The sequence below is a fragment of the Dipodomys merriami genome, unplaced genomic scaffold, assembly GCF_024711535.1.
Source record: "Dipodomys merriami isolate MVZ:Mamm:240054 unplaced genomic scaffold, mDipMer1.0.p SCAF_409, whole genome shotgun sequence".
Taxonomy (NCBI): domain Eukaryota; kingdom Metazoa; phylum Chordata; class Mammalia; order Rodentia; family Heteromyidae; genus Dipodomys; species Dipodomys merriami.
This window is the reverse complement of record NW_027205704.1, coordinates 894209-908801: the sequence shown is the minus strand read 5'-3', so window position 1 is coordinate 908801 and position 14593 is coordinate 894209. Positions and strand designations below refer to the sequence as shown.

General features: G+C 60.5%; 2 protein-coding genes across 8 annotated transcripts in view; one reads left to right on the top strand and one right to left on the bottom strand.

Moving 5' to 3' along the window:
- The window catches only part of LOC138806855 (serine/threonine-protein kinase MARK2), a 72685-nt gene extending 64490 nt beyond the window's left edge, over window positions 1-8195 (top strand). For 2 of the 6 annotated variants that reach the window (XM_069992267.1, XM_069992272.1), the window contains exons 12-19: window positions 262-394; window positions 642-820; window positions 955-1052; window positions 1795-1956; window positions 2541-2798; window positions 3703-3729; window positions 5567-5611; window positions 6126-8195. In XM_069992267.1, coding sequence (XP_069848368.1) covers window positions 262-394; window positions 642-820; window positions 955-1052; window positions 1795-1956; window positions 2541-2798; window positions 3703-3729; window positions 5567-5611; window positions 6126-6486 — 1263 coding nt within the window. In that variant the 3' untranslated portion in view covers window positions 6487-8195. The remainder of the gene's footprint in view (window positions 1-261; window positions 395-641; window positions 821-954; window positions 1053-1794; window positions 1957-2540; window positions 2799-3702; window positions 3730-5566; window positions 5612-6125) is intronic. The other 4 variants (XM_069992268.1, XM_069992269.1, XM_069992270.1 and 1 more) reach the window with 3 other exon arrangements.
- A 168-nt stretch (window positions 8196-8363) lies between these two features.
- On the bottom strand, window positions 8364-14160 carry LOC138806863 (REST corepressor 2). 2 transcript variants are annotated; one of them, XM_069992281.1, is made up of 12 exons: window positions 13554-14160; window positions 12850-12906; window positions 12473-12553; window positions 11717-11769; window positions 11469-11630; window positions 11237-11361; window positions 11082-11151; window positions 10779-10994; window positions 10387-10464; window positions 9735-9792; window positions 9386-9615; window positions 8364-9292 (listed from the first exon to the last, which is right to left on the bottom strand). In XM_069992281.1, exons 1-12 carry the CDS (start codon window positions 13678-13680, stop codon window positions 8978-8980), a joined length of 1572 nt encoding a protein of 523 aa, XP_069848382.1. In that variant the 5' UTR covers window positions 13681-14160; the 3' UTR covers window positions 8364-8977. The 2 variants fall into 2 exon arrangements, with proteins under 2 accessions (XP_069848382.1, XP_069848381.1); XM_069992280.1 differs by lacking the exon at window positions 9386-9615.
- Window positions 14161-14593: the final 433 nt, after the last annotated feature.

The following is a 14593-nucleotide window of genomic DNA, read 5'->3' as shown; positions in this document are numbered from 1 at the left end:
GTCTCTTAATTCTGATCGTGTGTGTTCTGGTGGGTGTTTATGACTCTGAGTTCAGAGCATCTTTGCTGGTTTGTCCCCAGGTGAATGTGGAAGCATGTTTGAGTGTGTGTCTAGATGAGGTGTATAATGTTTTGTTTGAGTGTAGCCTGTCTGTGTGTCAGTGCATCGGTACTGCCCTAGCAGCCTATGCCACCATGTCCACTAGCGGGATCTCTGCCTGACTCCTGCTTTCCCTTGATGCCCTGTGTTCTGTTCTTGCAGCTGGAAGGTGACACTGTCACCTTAAAGCCCCGACCTTCAGCTGATCTGACCAACAGCAGTGCCCCATCCCCGTCCCACAAGGTACAGCGCAGTGTCTCCGCCAACCCCAAGCAGCGGCGCTTCAGCGACCAGGGTATGTGCTTCGTGGACCCAAGTTGGGGCCACCTCTCTCCAGAGCCACCCTCCCAAGCTCAAGGGGCTTTGGGTGACAGCTGAGTTTCAGTCCTGGTTCAGCCACTTCTTAATAGCATGGCCATGAACAAGTCACCAACTTTCTACCACCGTGGTGAACCAAGGCTTTGGTGGTAGGAGAGCGCTGAGCGTGTCGTGGGTCCTCCGCAGGCTCCCAGCCCCACTCATTCCCTCCTCTGGCCCCACAGCTGGCCCTGCCATTCCCACCTCTAATTCCTACTCTAAGAAGACTCAGAGTAACAACGCAGAAAATAAGCGGCCTGAGGAGGACCGGGAGTCAGGGCGGAAGGCCAGCAGCACTGCCAAAGTGCCTGCCAGCCCTCTGCCAGGCCTGGAGAGGAAGAAGACCACTCCCACCCCCTCCACGGTGAGCCATGGTCCCGACCTAGCCCCCGAGCAAGAGCCTCGTCTAAGGCCAAGCTGGCCACAGGTGGCTGAGGAGGGAGGGCTGTCAGAGGACACAGCTTCCTGTGCAACAGCCCCTGCCCTTCATCTCCACAGAACAGCGTCCTCTCCACCAGCACAAACCGAAGCAGGAATTCTCCGCTCTTGGAGAGAGCCAGCCTCGGCCAGGCCTCCATCCAGAATGGAAAAGACAGGTGAGTGGCTGGGCACCTCCCCTACTCAGGGGAGCTCCTTGTCACAGGGGCGGCGCTGTCTGTCAGTATCACTGTCTTCTGTCCCGCCACAGCTCTAGTCCTATTCCCTGGAGTCCTGTCCTGGCTGTTGAGTCTGGCCATCCCCCCCCCCCTGCTCCATGCCATCCCCCCTCCCTGTCCTCCTGACTGCTCCTCACTGTTTGCCAGGGGGAGGGCTCCAATGGACACGCAATGCTCTCTGCTTCTGGACCTCAGCCAGGCCTGAGCTTCCCGGGATCCCCTGCCCATCGGAGGGGCTCCACACCAAGGGGCTCCAGTGGTGCCCTCAAGAAGGGCCCCCACCTACCTAGCCTTGATTGTGGTCTTTCTTGGTGTGTCACATTTCTGGCTCCACCTCTTCCGCACCCATGAAAGCTTTTCCTTAGCAACTCCTTGCTCTTTCTGTAGAAGAAACGCCCTTGTTCTTCAAATTCCTAGAGCCCAGTGTGGCCTAAGGGTGGTGGGCTCCTGTAGAGCTACTCCCTTTGTGGTTTCCTTGTTCGGGGCTCCGGCTCACCTGGCTGCTCCTCAACCTGCCCTCCACGTCCCACCCCATCCGGCCTCAGCCTGACTTGCTCCCTGGGCCTGAGCTGGTCCTGTTGGTACTTCCAGCTCCGGCCTTGGCCCTGCTCCTGCTTCCTAATCCAGGCTCCTGCCTCTTCTACCCCCTAACCTGGGCCTCTCCGCTGCTTTTGTCTCCTAGCCTAACCATGCCAGGGTCCCGGGCCTCCACGGCTTCTGCTTCTGCCGCAGTTTCTGCGGCCCGGCCCCGCCAGCACCAGAAATCCATGTCGGCCTCCGTGCACCCCAACAAGGCCTCTGGGCTGCCCCCCACGGAGAGTAACTGTGAGGTGCCGCGGCCCAGGCAAGTGTGCTGGGGCGGCTGGCACACCTGCTGCCCTCAGCCTGCCCTACCCCTGCCCCTGCAGGCTCTGCCCACCCCGGGGGCCTGCTCCAGTCTTGTGTTCGCCACAAGGAGTAGCTCTGTTCCCTGTAGTTAGAAAGTGAAGGGCATAAAAACAGCATTAATGCCCCTCTTTTCCTCCAATTCTCCCTCTCAGAACAGGTATGCAGGAAGCTGTCCTGAAGCTCCGAAAGGAAGTCTTTTTGTTCGGAACCTTCCTGGATTTCCTTAGGGGCCCTCAGTCCTTAGAGCTCCTCCCCACCGCGCTGGAGGGGCCTGGCCCGGCTCTTTCCAGCCTGTGCTGCTCTCACACCTGGGTCCTTCCTTGTCTCCTTCCCTCCCTCCTTCCCTCCTAGACCATCTCCACCTCCACAAGACTCCTCACTGCTGTCCCCAGTGGTCACTCCTTCCTTCTGTGTCCTCTGTGATGGCTGCCTCTGCCCCGGCGTCCCCCTCCCTGTCCCCACCACAGGGCGTTCCAGGTGCTCCGTGGTGCTGTTCCCTGCACCTGACACGTTCCCTCGCCCCCACCTCTTTTCCCACAGCACAGCCCCCCAGCGTGTCCCTGTCGCCTCCCCCTCCGCCCACAACATCAGCAGCAGTGGTGGAGCCCCAGATCGAACTAATTTTCCCCGGGGTGTGTCCAGTCGAAGCACCTTCCACGCTGGGCAGCTCCGACAGGTGCGGGACCAACAGAATTTGCCCTACGGCGTGACCCCAGCCTCTCCCTCTGGCCATAGCCAGGGCCGGCGGGGGGCCTCCGGGAGCATCTTCAGCAAGTTCACCTCCAAATTTGTCCGCAGGTGAGCAGGGAGCTAAATGAGACAGAGTGTGGGGCCAGACTTTTTGCTTGCCTGGGGGCAGGGGTGGAAACTAAGATTGGGTTCTGGGCTTCAGGAAGGCTAAGAAATTGAGTTGTTGTCGATACCTTACATGCCCAGACCTCCTCTTAGGCCTCTCCCAAACTCCCCACAGTCACCTCATTCTCTGGCCCCAAGCAGATGGGCGATACCGCCTCCTCTCTAGGGGAGTGTGAACTCAGATGCTAAAATAAAAGCCCCCCTCTTCTCTCCTGGGTTCCCATGGAAACATATTTGGTGACGCAGCTGCAAAGTCATGAGGCATGAGCCAGGCTGGGCCGATAAGGAAAATTTTTCTTAGTCTCTTGTCTTGCCCCCTTTGACCTCCTCTATCAAGTTGGTATGTCTGACTGCAGCCATGTTCTACCTGAGGGCTCCGGGGCGGGGAGAGGGCGGGTGGAAGCCCATAAAAGGAATAGCCAGTGAAGGCCTATGGTGGCCGCTCCTACAGTCCCAGGGGCTTCTCATGTCTAAGCCCCACAACCACTACAGAGGGCAGCCAGCCGGCCCCTAGGCTGCTCTGTCCCTAGCACACCTACTCGGAGTCCCAGCTCAGGAAGCTGCAGCTTTCAGAAATAGGCCCGTGTGACCTCCTCAGCATTCCTCACTGCTGCACAGACACCGCCCACCGAGCCCCGGGACGCAGCCGTGGAGGCTGAGCGGGTGGGGGCAGACCCCGGGTCCAGCACTCTAGTCTCGCTGAGCGGCTCTTCCAAAACTGGGGCCACCCTTGAACCTTGGACAGTCCGTTCCCACCTGCTTATCCACACACCGTCTTGTTGGTTTTGTTTTTGTTTTTGTTTTATTTCTTTTTTTATTTTGTCTTTTTTTGTTTGTTTTTTTTTAGAAATCTGTCTTTCAGGTTTGCCAGAAGGTAGGCGTTGAGCCCGATGTGTGTGTATGTGTGTGTGTATGTGTGTCCCGTGTCTGTGTCCTGCCTCCATCACTAATTCCCCTGTTCTGGCTCTTGCTCCTTTTCCATCTGCTGACCTAGTCTGTGTGGCCCTCCTCTCTGCCATCTTAAAGGGATGAAGATAGCTTTGGCTGGGTCTCAGCCCCACGCCCACCTCCCTGCCCATTTCACCTTGGCAGGGCTTGGAACACACGGCCCTTGAAGAGGTCATTTGGGGCCCCTCAGGACAAATGGCGTCAAACCTGGGGAGGGGTGGGCCTTCCTTAAGCCACTGGCAGATTTATCCTCAGGCAAGAGGAGAGAGACCTCAGGGATTCTCCCTTTAAGATCGTCTCCTCTCACCACCCAGGTTTCGGTCCAAGCATTGGGTTCCTTCTCTGGCCCTTTCCCCCTGTCATGTGCATGTGCTCCGAGGAGGCTCCGCTGGGTCCGAGTGGGTCTGGGACGGCATCTCATCGGGGATCTCCTGGGCTGGCTGAGCTTCAGGGCTGTGTGGCCTCTTCCCCTGGGCGCACAGGATAGAACTCTGGAGGTGCTTCAGGGACGCCATGGTTCCTAGGCTAAAGTCTGACCCTGTAAACCCAGGGAGCCTTTGCCTCATGAGTGGGGCACAGCACCCCCTTCTGGCAGCTCCTGCAGAACCGGCTGTGCCCACCCTCCCCAGCATCCCGCCTCCAGCAGCCTCGCGATGGCCTGCTACCTCTCCACTAGACTATTTCCTCCAGATGTGGCCTGTGCCTGATAGCCACGGGGCCGAGCTGCTCCCCAGCCCCTGGTGCAACAGTGGTAGGCCTGCGCCCTCACTCCTGCAGCTCCTCCCAGGGTCAGCCCAGCCGGTATCCTTGGCAGGCCTGGGGTGGCAGACCAAGGGCTAGATTGGGAGCACAGTACCCCAAATGAGGAAGAGACTGACCAGATGGATCTCCCGGCGCCCTGCTCCACTCCCCTGGCTCCCTGCATGGCTGGCAGGGCTTGGGGAGAGCAGCCAGGCTCATCCCTTGCACAGACGGGCCTGCTTGCAGTGTGCTTGTTGGCATCCATGTGTCTATGTGTCCGTGTTCTTTTACATGTGCTGCTGCTGCTCTCTCCCTTCTCGTCCCTCCCCTCCTCTGTAGTCTCCAGTTTCCCAGTTCCGGGCACTCGTCCCCCAGGCAGGAGCTGGAGAAGCCGCTCAGCAGGGCCAGACCTGTTCCCCACCCCGGTGTCTCTCCAACCCCGTCTCCTCCTGTGCTCGCAATCGGCCTGGAGGCCAGCTGTGGGCAAGTTAGAAGCACAGTGGCCTTTTCAGATTGGCCCAGATCCCAGTCCCCCCAAGGTCTGCTGTGTAGGTCTGGGCCTTGGCACCTTGAGCCTTAGGAGAAGAGGCTTCCAAATGGCCCAGTCCCTCCCTCCAGGGGGACTTCATCCTAACATCCAGTGTAGTGGCCCCCAAGGACCCGCTTCTAGCCCCCACCCCATCCCATAGAATGGGAGCCCGGCTGTGGTTCTGACTGGGTTGCTACTGGTGCTGGGTCCTGATTCTGCACATACACGTGTGCGCACACACACCTGCAGAGGCTCCAGCACAACTAGGGGGGCATGCCTCGTGTGGGATTCCCTGTTGGAAAGGGACGCTTGAGCTGCCAGTGCGAGGGCTGCAGAGCTTTGTTGGCCTGCAGGTGATGGGTAAGTGGCTTTTGGGCTGAGGTCTCGCCACCCACTGGTGGCACCTCCCCAGACCCCTCCCCGACCGGGGTCTGCAGCGGTGGAAGGAGCGAGAGATCCAAGCACTAAACTCTCCCTCGCTCTGTTTTTTGAGGAACCTGAATGAACCTGAAAGCAAAGACCGAGTGGAGACGCTCAGGTGAGGGGGCCGGAGCCAGCACTGGCCCTGCCCAGGCCACCGGGCTTGCCACAGCCTCCTGCTCCTCTCCTCTTCCTGCCACTTGGCTCTTCCTCTGATGGCCCTGCTCCCCATTCCTCAGAGGATTCCCCTTTCCCAGGCCCTTCTCGGATCCTAACGTGTTCCGGAAGTCAGAGCCCCAGGTTGGGCAGTTGAGGCTTGAGGTTCCTGGCCTGACCACCTTGTCTCCTCGCCTTGGCTTCGTCCTGGGGGAAGTCTGTGCACACCGTGCTGCTGAGTGCACTCGTTCCCTGCCTGTCCCCCCACCCCAGCTGGCCTCTCCTCACCCCCTCCGTCCTGAGCCATGAGGGTCCCTTAACCCCTGCACCCGAGTCCGGGGTCTAACCGCTCCCTCTTCCAGCTCGCTGCTCTGTGTTCCCTCCTGCTGTCTTTGGCTTCAGGGTCTGTCTGCCAGGGTGGCTCTCCTGTGGGTGGGTGCCTCGGCCTCTCCCTGACACCTCTTCGCCCTCCACAGACCTCACGTGGTAGGCAGTGGAGGCAATGACAAAGAAAAGGAAGAGTTCCGGGAGGCCAAGCCCCGCTCGCTCCGTTTCACGTGGAGCATGAAGACCACAAGCTCCATGGAGCCCAACGAGATGATGCGGGAGATCCGCAAGGTGCTGGACGCAAACAGCTGCCAGAGCGAGCTGCACGAGAAGTACATGCTGCTGTGCATGCACGGCACGCCGGGCCACGAGAACTTCGTGCAGTGGGAGATGGAGGTGTGCAAACTGCCGCGGCTCTCCCTCAATGGTGTTCGGTTTAAGCGGATATCAGGCACCTCCATGGCCTTCAAAAACATTGCCTCCAAAATAGCCAACGAGCTGAAGCTTTAACAGGCTGCCAGGAGGGGGGCAGCAGAGACCCGCCTGCGCCAGCAGACCTGGCTGCTGGGGCCGAGCCTGCGCTCCACCTGGGTGAGACTGCAGGAGGGATGGATGTCTCCCCTGCTGGCACTTGTCCCCTCCCAGGCCCTTCTCCGGTTTGTTTGGTTTTTTTTCTTCCATGTTTGTGAGGGTTGGGAGAGGGCACTCCCCTCCTCGCACAGTGACCCCTGCCCCCATCCCCCTTCACCTCTCTCCCTTCAGGAGGCAAAGGAAGGGGAGGGGCGGTGGGGGCAGGGCTCCCCCAGGTACTGCGGTTGCACAGAGTATTTCGCCTAAACCAAGAAATTTTTTATTACCAAAAAGAAAAAAGAAAAAAAAAAATCCCAGCGGCCACCTTTCCTCCCTGCCCCATTGGGACAGTCGAGACTGGATCTGTGGGGTTTCCCGGGAGGGTGGTTCAGGGCTGGAACACTCTCAGGCAAGAGTGGTGGAGTTCCCTGGCAGGCCCTCCGCCAGGCCCACTTTGGGCTTCTCCCCTCTCCTCCCCTCCTTCCCCTCCTATCAACCCACCAGAGGTGGCCTTCCCCTGCCCTCAGGCCCCTGGGCCGCAGGCCTGGGCGCTGGGGCTGGCGAAGGTGGGGCGCGGCGGGGGCCCTGGCCTCCCCATACTGTATCCTCTGCCCCACCTTTCCCAGAGCCCGGCATTTCCTTCCATGAGCTGCTGTGGGGACGTTCGCTCCCCTCCTCAAGTCTGTGCCATCTTCTCCCACCCACCCCTCCGTGGAAGGCGGGGCTGACCCCAGAGCTGGGAGAGGGGAGAGGCCGGCAGCGCGGCGCACAGGCTCCTCAGCCCCCAGGGGGCGGCCTGCGCTGCCAGTCCCCGAACTGGGATGGCGGCTCCTCCATTCTGGGAGAGCCTTTGTCTGAAAGCACAGCCCCTCGCCCATCCCCCGCCCCCCCCCACTCCCCTCCCCTTCATTGGCATTAATCTGGGCACCAGTTCGGTCTGTAGCAGACTTCCTGCACCATTCTCATCTCTCGGCCTTGCCTTTTCTTCCTGACACTGTCGCCCCTCCTCTCAGGAGACTGCCCAGGGCCTCCACGGGGCCGCCTGGCGGAAGGCTGGATTGGGCGGCAGGGCCGGGAGCATCTGTCCCGACAGATGGGTGAAGTGACTCCCGCCTGCTAACCTCGGCCAGTGTGGGAGTGGGTGGCTGTGGGCGCTTGGCTGGTGGTGGCCACTGCATCCCTTAATTTATTTCTCTGCTGTTTCAGTTCTTGAGAAATTGGGGGGTCCCACAGAGGCCGCCCCTGCCCTCACTTGAGTTGTACATTTTTTTTTTGTGATGGGTTTTATTTTTTATTATTTTATTTTTATTTTTTTCTGATTAATGATGACTCCGCCCCTATCACCCCTGCTTCCAGGCCAGGCTCAGCCACGTCAAGCCCTTGGGTCCCAGGAAGGGGCCTCGCCAACCTCAGCCCTCCAGCCCTGTGCTCCCACTGGCTCCGGCTCAGACCAAGGGCTCCCCCTCCCACCCTGTAGAACAGCCCGGGTGCTCCAAGGGGGCTGGGAGGGCATGGCTTGGGCCCCAAAGGGGGTAGGGGCCAGGGGCACCCAGGCAAGGTGGTCTCTCCCCACCTAGCCCCTCCCCCCACCCTGCACTTAGTTTCTCCTCTGGATCAAACACGTAATAAAGAGAATGTTTGGAACCTGAGCCGCCTCCTCCTGTCTCTCCTCCCAGCTGGCTAGAGACCCAGTCCCTGTTGGGCACAGTGTGGCCCAGCCTACCTTGCCAGGGAGAAGCAGCGATTGCTGTCTGGGGCAGGATGAGCCGGTGCCGAGTGGACAGGGCTCCCTCTGGGCACAGAAGGACAGACTTAGCCAGTTTAGCAGGTTGTATTTATTTCTTCTTAAAAAATGTTGAAAAATAAACCCATGTCTGCATAAGTTCCCAACCCACCAAGTTTTGGGGGGAGGGGGGCAAAGTGGGCACCTAATTCATTGCTGCTTAGCACTGCCATCTGGTCTTGAACACAGCCCCCCATCCAGCCTTGGCTGCCGGGAGGCTGCAAGGGGCCTTTGCCCACCTTCCCTCAGCCCGTCCCCGCCTCACCCCAGACTTATTGCTGAAAGAAGGGCAAGGTGAATGAGGTCGGCAAACACCCCAAACTATCTTTTCCACGAGACCCCCCACGCTAAGGTCACTACCCCGTACCCACAAAAGGCAGGCCCAAAGGCCAAGGCCCCTGCAGGGAGGCAGGCAGCTACTCCAGTCCCAGCCAAGAAGCCCAGGAAGCGGAGTACCCTTGGGCCAGCTCCAAAGGGCCCCGAGTCCCAGCCCCTAGCCGGGTGTTGACTGGCTTAGCTGCCAGGACACAGGTCCCAGCTATTCCACCCGGTAGCTCTAGTGCTTCAAAAGATCTAGCAAGAGCCCTAATCCCTTGTGTCCTCAGTGGTGTCCAGCAAAAGGGGGGGCAGGGTTTAGAAGACCAGGACTCAAAGTGAGGGTGCGGGAGGCTCCAGAGATGCTCCGATCAGGGTGGGTGGGGGCTGAGCGCCAGGGCGGGCAGTGTGGCGAGAGGCAGCCAGGGCTGGGCGGATGAGAGGAGGTGGGGGCTGGTTGGGGGCCAACCGGGGCTGCAGGAATCGGCCCTGCTGCAGTGGGGGTGGCTGGCGGAGCAGGGTAGGAGCCGTGGGCAGAGGTGGCCTCAGCAACGGGGGTGGCTGAGACAGTGAGGTGGGTGGTGGAGGGGGGGGTGGCGCAGGGGGTACAGATCGAGGCGCAGATGTGGAGACAGATGTGATCTGGACCTGAGGGAAAGAAGAGTAAGAAAGCTGCTCTTGCACATTCTCAGCCGCCTCCAGCCGACACCCTTTCCCTCCTCCACCCTCCCTCTCCCTCACCTCATCATCTTCTTCTAGGGCTGGAGCAGGCACTGGCACCCCTCGCCTAGCCTCCTCCATGGGGGCGGGAGTTGCAGGTGCCCCATCCTGCTCAGCCTCCCATTCCTGCAGCACCTCCTCCAGGTTGAACCGTCGCCGGTAGCTCACAAAGAAGGTCTTCACCTGGGTCAGAGTCTTGTTTCCAATCACCTCGGCAATAGCCCCGAAGTCTTTGCCATATCTGCGGATAGCTGCAGAGGTCAAAGGGCAGGGAAGTGTAAATGCCCCTTTGCTAATAATAATTAGTTCTCTGACCCTTCCCTCTACCCTCAACTCCTTGGGGTCCTTGGTTCTCCCCTGCAGCGCCCACCTTGTACAGCCAAAAGTTGCTCATCTGTAGTCCAGCGGGAGTTGAACTTGATATTTGCCTGGAGCAAGCAAACAACATAAATTATCTTTAGTCTCAAAAATACGGAGCTAGGTGCTGGGAAGGTGGCTCAGTGGTAGAGCGCTTGCCTTGCATGCTTGAGGCCCTGGGTTCGATTCCTCAGCACCACATAAGCAAACAGAAAAAAGCCGGAAGTGGTGCTATGGCTCAAGTGGTAGAGCGCTAGCCTTGAGCTGAAGTGCTGAGGGACAGCACCCAGGCCCAGAGTTCAGGCCCCATGAACAGACCCTCCAAAAAAAAAAAAAGCTCAGGAGAATGCCCAGGCTCAAGAGTTCAAGCCCCACAACTGGCCAAAAAAAAAGGAACTAGCTAGTGGCTCATGCTTGTAATCCTTGCTAATCAGGAGACTAAGACCTAGAAGGTTGTGGTTTGAGGTCAGCCTGGGCAGAAAAATCTGCAGGATTCTCTCTCCAATTAACTGGCAAAATGCCAACCTGGAGCCACAACTCAGGTGGTAGAGTGCCAGCCATGAGAGCATGAGATCCTGCATTCAAGCACCCATTTACAAAGCAGACTTTTTGTTCCACCTCCAGAAAGCCCCCTTCTGCACCCAAACTTGCAGAAACAGTCTTACCTCTGGGGGGCGGAGGGGGTCAATGCCACCCTCTAGGGCTTGGCGGAGGCTGCTGTTAGTCTGCTTCATGCTCTGCACCTAGGAAGGCCAGGAGGGAGGGATATCAAACTTGCCATCCCAAGGAGGCCGCCGTGCCCCACCCCTCCCAGGGTCCTACTTAATAGATACGAGAGACACTTTCCCCAACAAAGCTCTCTGCCCCCACAATCCAGTACACTCCTTCACAGCCACCTGGCAGCAGATGCTACGCGCCTCTCCTGTCTGCAGACAGCTTTCTTAACAAAGCCCAGACAACGGGACTGAGTTAGGTACCACCTCCCCTTATACCTCAGGTGGTCCCAAACTAGTTCCTACCAGCTGATTTCCCCCTTCCCCTTTTCTTGGGCCCCCACCTGGCGCTTGAGGGAGATGAGCTGTGAGTCAAGACCTCGAAGTGTGAGGTTGGCAAGGTCTGGGCTCCCCGACACTGCAGTGAGGCCCTCAGGGCTCAGGTACATGCCCTTGGGTGGGCGTCGGCGGGTTCGTAATGGGTGGTGGCGGTACTGTGATGCCTGGACCTCCTTCTTCCCAGGGCCAGGACGGGCATTCAGAGGTCGAGAAGGCAGAGGCTGCAGAAAAAGGAGAGGAGGGGGTAGGTAGCACAGAGAGAGGCAGAGGGATAAGGGCCTGGAGAGGGCAGAGCAGCCTGGACTCACCTCTCTCTTAGGATCCCCCACATCAGGCTCTCCTTCACTCACAGCTCCTCGTCCCTCTTCAAGTTCATCACTGTTGACACAGTGGCCAAGGAGGGTATGAGGCAGGGGCCAGAAATACCGCCCTCCCCTTCCCCAGCAGACCCAGACCCCCCCACCTGTCCTCTTTTTCCTTGCGGCCACCAAGCCGCCGTGCTTGTCTGTCCATCACACTAGTTCGGCTTCGAGTCTTCTTCCAAGAGTAGTAATACTTCACCAGGCTGGGAATCAGCTTGTCAGGTAGCTAGAGAGGCAAGGCCAGAGGTGGGGGCCCACCTGGGACTCAGCCCCACATAAGCTGGCTGGGGTGGAGGGGTTGAGAAGCACCAGAGGGGCCAGGGAGAAGTTTACCATCTGCTGGATCCGCTGGAAACACTTGCCATGGAAGCCGAAAGCCTGTTCAAACAGCACCTTGTCCTCCACGGTCCACTCGTCCGGGAACGGAGTGAAGTTGGCCAGATCAGCCAGTGACTTCTCCACATCATGCTTATGCCACAGGAGCATGCCCAGGGCCTGGCCCGGGACAACGGGCAACTCAGGCTTGGCCACCCCTGCATAGTCCCCTTCCTACCCCTCAGTTCCTCAGGACCCCGGCTTACCTGCTCAATGTTGTAGCCATGCTTCTCCTTGGCCATCGCAATGTATTTGTCAACTGCAAGGAAGAGGAACAGAGTCTTGGCTAAAAAGGTTACAGCTACTAACCCAGGTGCAAGGGGCAAGGCCCCTAGGCCGACATCCCACAGGCAGAGCTGAACTTGAGCTGTTGCCCAGGCTGGTCTAGGAGCTCCTAGACTCAAGCAAACTATCGGCCTCAACCTAGAGAGTAGTTGGGGCCACAGAGCTGGCTTCCAGCTTTCTGAATCTTAAGAAGGCCTCATGAGGCTGGGAATGTGGCTTAGTGGTAGAGTGCTTGCTTAGTATGCATGAAACCCTGGTTTGATTCCTCAGTACCACATAAACAGAAAGAGCCAGTGCTGTGGCTCAAATGGTAGAGTGCTAGCCTTGAGCAAAAGAAGCTCAGGGAGGGGCTGGGAAGGTGGCTCAGTGGTAGAGTATTTGCCTTGCATGCATAAGGCCCTGGGTTCAATTCCTCAGCACCACATAAGCAGAAAAAGCCGGAAGTAGGGCTGAGGCTCAAGTGGCAGAGCGCTAGTCTACAGCTGAAGAGCTGGGAGACAGCACCCAGGCCCAGAGTTCAGGCCAAACAAACGACAAAAAAAAAAAGAAGCAGCAGCTCAGGGATAGTGTCCAGGCCCTGAGTTCAAGCCCCAAGACTGGGGTGGGGGGACCTCAGGAGATGAACCTGAGTCCCCATCCCCCAGAGCTCAGCCTAACCATACGCCAGCCCCACTCACGCTTGGCATCAGACACGCAGTGGTTGGGTGACCACACCAGCATCCCCTTCAGCTCCTTGTTGCTATAGCGGGCCGGGCTCTCTAAAAGACACAGAAGCAGGAGAGAATAACTCAGATCAGCTTGATGATGCTGGCCCAGACCTGAGGCCCCCAGACAGCAAAGGAGCCGGGCCTGGGAGGTGAGGCCCAGGAGGAAGGAGGAGCAGAGCCCCAGACAGGAAGGCAGTGAAGGAAAACCAACCATGCTACTGGGCCACTCACCCCCACCCACCCGCCCACAGGAGCCAGCCAAGGGCTCCCCAGGTGGGGCTGCAGGCCAAGCCACCGGCCACGGCCTCCTCCTCCCCCTCCCCTTCACCGCCTGTCCTGCCACTCACCAGGCTTGCACTCCGGAATTACGGCCTGGTAATTGGTTCCAACGCGGATCATGCTGTCTGTGGAGGCAGGGGGAGGGAATCAGGACTCCAGGGAGGGAAGGGGGGGGGGGGGGGAAGGATGTGGTGGGGGAGGTGGCTGGCCTGGACTTCTCCTTCCTGACCACCCAAGGCCCTCACCTTCTAGGAGGCTCTTTCCCCAGCTAAAGAAGGGACAAGAAGTGAACCCCCCACCTACATATGGACCTAAAAAGGGGGGAGGGGGGACAAGAGGGCAGTTTTACAACTCAGGTCAAAGCGGAGTGCTTTGTTCTGGCAGGGAGTGGGGCCTGGAGGGCATCCCCAGGCCCTGGACGGCAGCCCCCCCCCAACCCCCCCTCCACGGAAGTCCTCACAAGCTTGGTGAGGAGGTGTCTTTCCAGCCCCAGCCCCAGCCAGATTGTCTCCTACAAGGTGGCAAGGTGCAGGAGGGACCTCATTGTGGAAAGGTGGCACCCCTAAACTTCCTCAGCCAAAGGGCAGAGTGGAGAGAGGCCAGATTCCTGTGCTGGCAGCCCTGGGCTGCGGAGAGGAGCGAGGCAGACGCTCCCATCCCGAAGGGGAGGGAAAGGCAGCGTCATGACAGACCCCAGGTCTGTGTACCTCTTCTCCCCGCATCCTGCCCCTCTGCACCGCCCCCCCCCCGCCCCAGGCCGCGCCAGGCTCACCATGCGAGTGCTCCTCCTCGCTGCTGTCATCCTCCGAGTGCGGCTGTCCACCGTTGGGAGCCGTCTTGGCCCGGCTGCGGGACAGGATCCCCGAACCCGCCCCGGGTTTCTCCATCACCGAGGGCATGACCCCGTTCCGCTGCCCCGGGGGGGCGCGGGAGCCTTCGGGGGGCTGCGGCGGCGGCCGCGCTCGCTCCGCGTGCCGTGCCCGGCCCGGCCTGGAGAGGTCGCCACTGAGGCGGAGGCGGCAGAAGGGGCCCGGGGCCGGCGGGCCGGGCGGCGCGGGCGACCCTCACCGGCGGCGTCGGAAAAGTTTGTTAAAAAAAAAAAAAAAGTGGGGTGTGCGGGGGGTGCGCGCCAGGACCGCAGCGGCGGGGCGCGCTCGCTGTGCGCCCCTCGGGGCTGGGGCTCCCCCGGAGGAGTCGGGGGGCGCCTGTCCTCGGGGCGCCCCGGAGCTCCTGCCGGCCGCCTGCCCACGTCGTTCCAGCCGGCGAGCGGTGCAGCGCGATCTACGCCCGCCGTGGGCTTCGCGCCTCGAGGCTGAGCCAGGGATGCCCGGGGTGCCCGGGCGGGGACCCCCGGTCCCGACCAGACCCCAGCGCACGACGGCAGCCGGGCGGCGGCGGCGGCGGGACGGCGCGCACCGCACCGCACCGCACCGCGCGTGGCGCCGGGGGCAGAGTTGCCGGGAGGCGGGCGGAGCGCAGCCGCGGGCGCCGCCTCGCCTCGCGCCCTCCCCGGCGCGCTCCTCGCTCGCTCGCTCGCCCGCCGCTCGCTCCCCGCCGCCCGCTCGCTCTCCGCCCGCTCCTCGCGCACACAATGAAGCTGCTGGCAGGGAAGTAGTGCCGGCTGCGGCCTCAGCACCCCTCCCCCAGCCGATGCCTCCGCCAGCTGAACATCTGGCCCTGGGGTGGGAGGGAGGCCGGGGGCGGGGCCGGGGCCGGGGCTAGACCTCCAGGGGGTGGGGTCAGGCCCCGGGTGGGGCGCGCGTCCCTCCGCGGGGCCCCTTTGCATCCCTGGGGCGTCCCCCCCCTCTCCCG

Bases quoted from the DNA above. Each gene is read 5' to 3' on its own strand.
- LOC138806863 (XM_069992281.1), bottom strand. From the start codon at position 13,680: ATGCCCTCGGTGATGGAGAAACCCGGGGCGGGTTCGGGGATCCTGTCC. The intron at 12,554-12,849 runs GTGAGTGGCAGG...TGTGTCTTTTAG, and splicing joins AATTCCGGAGTGCAAGCCTG to AGAGCCCGGCCCGCTATAGC. The intron at 9,293-9,385 runs GTGAGGGAGAGG...TCTTTCCCTCAG, and splicing joins CCCTAGAAGAAGATGATGAG to GTCCAGATCACATCTGTCTC.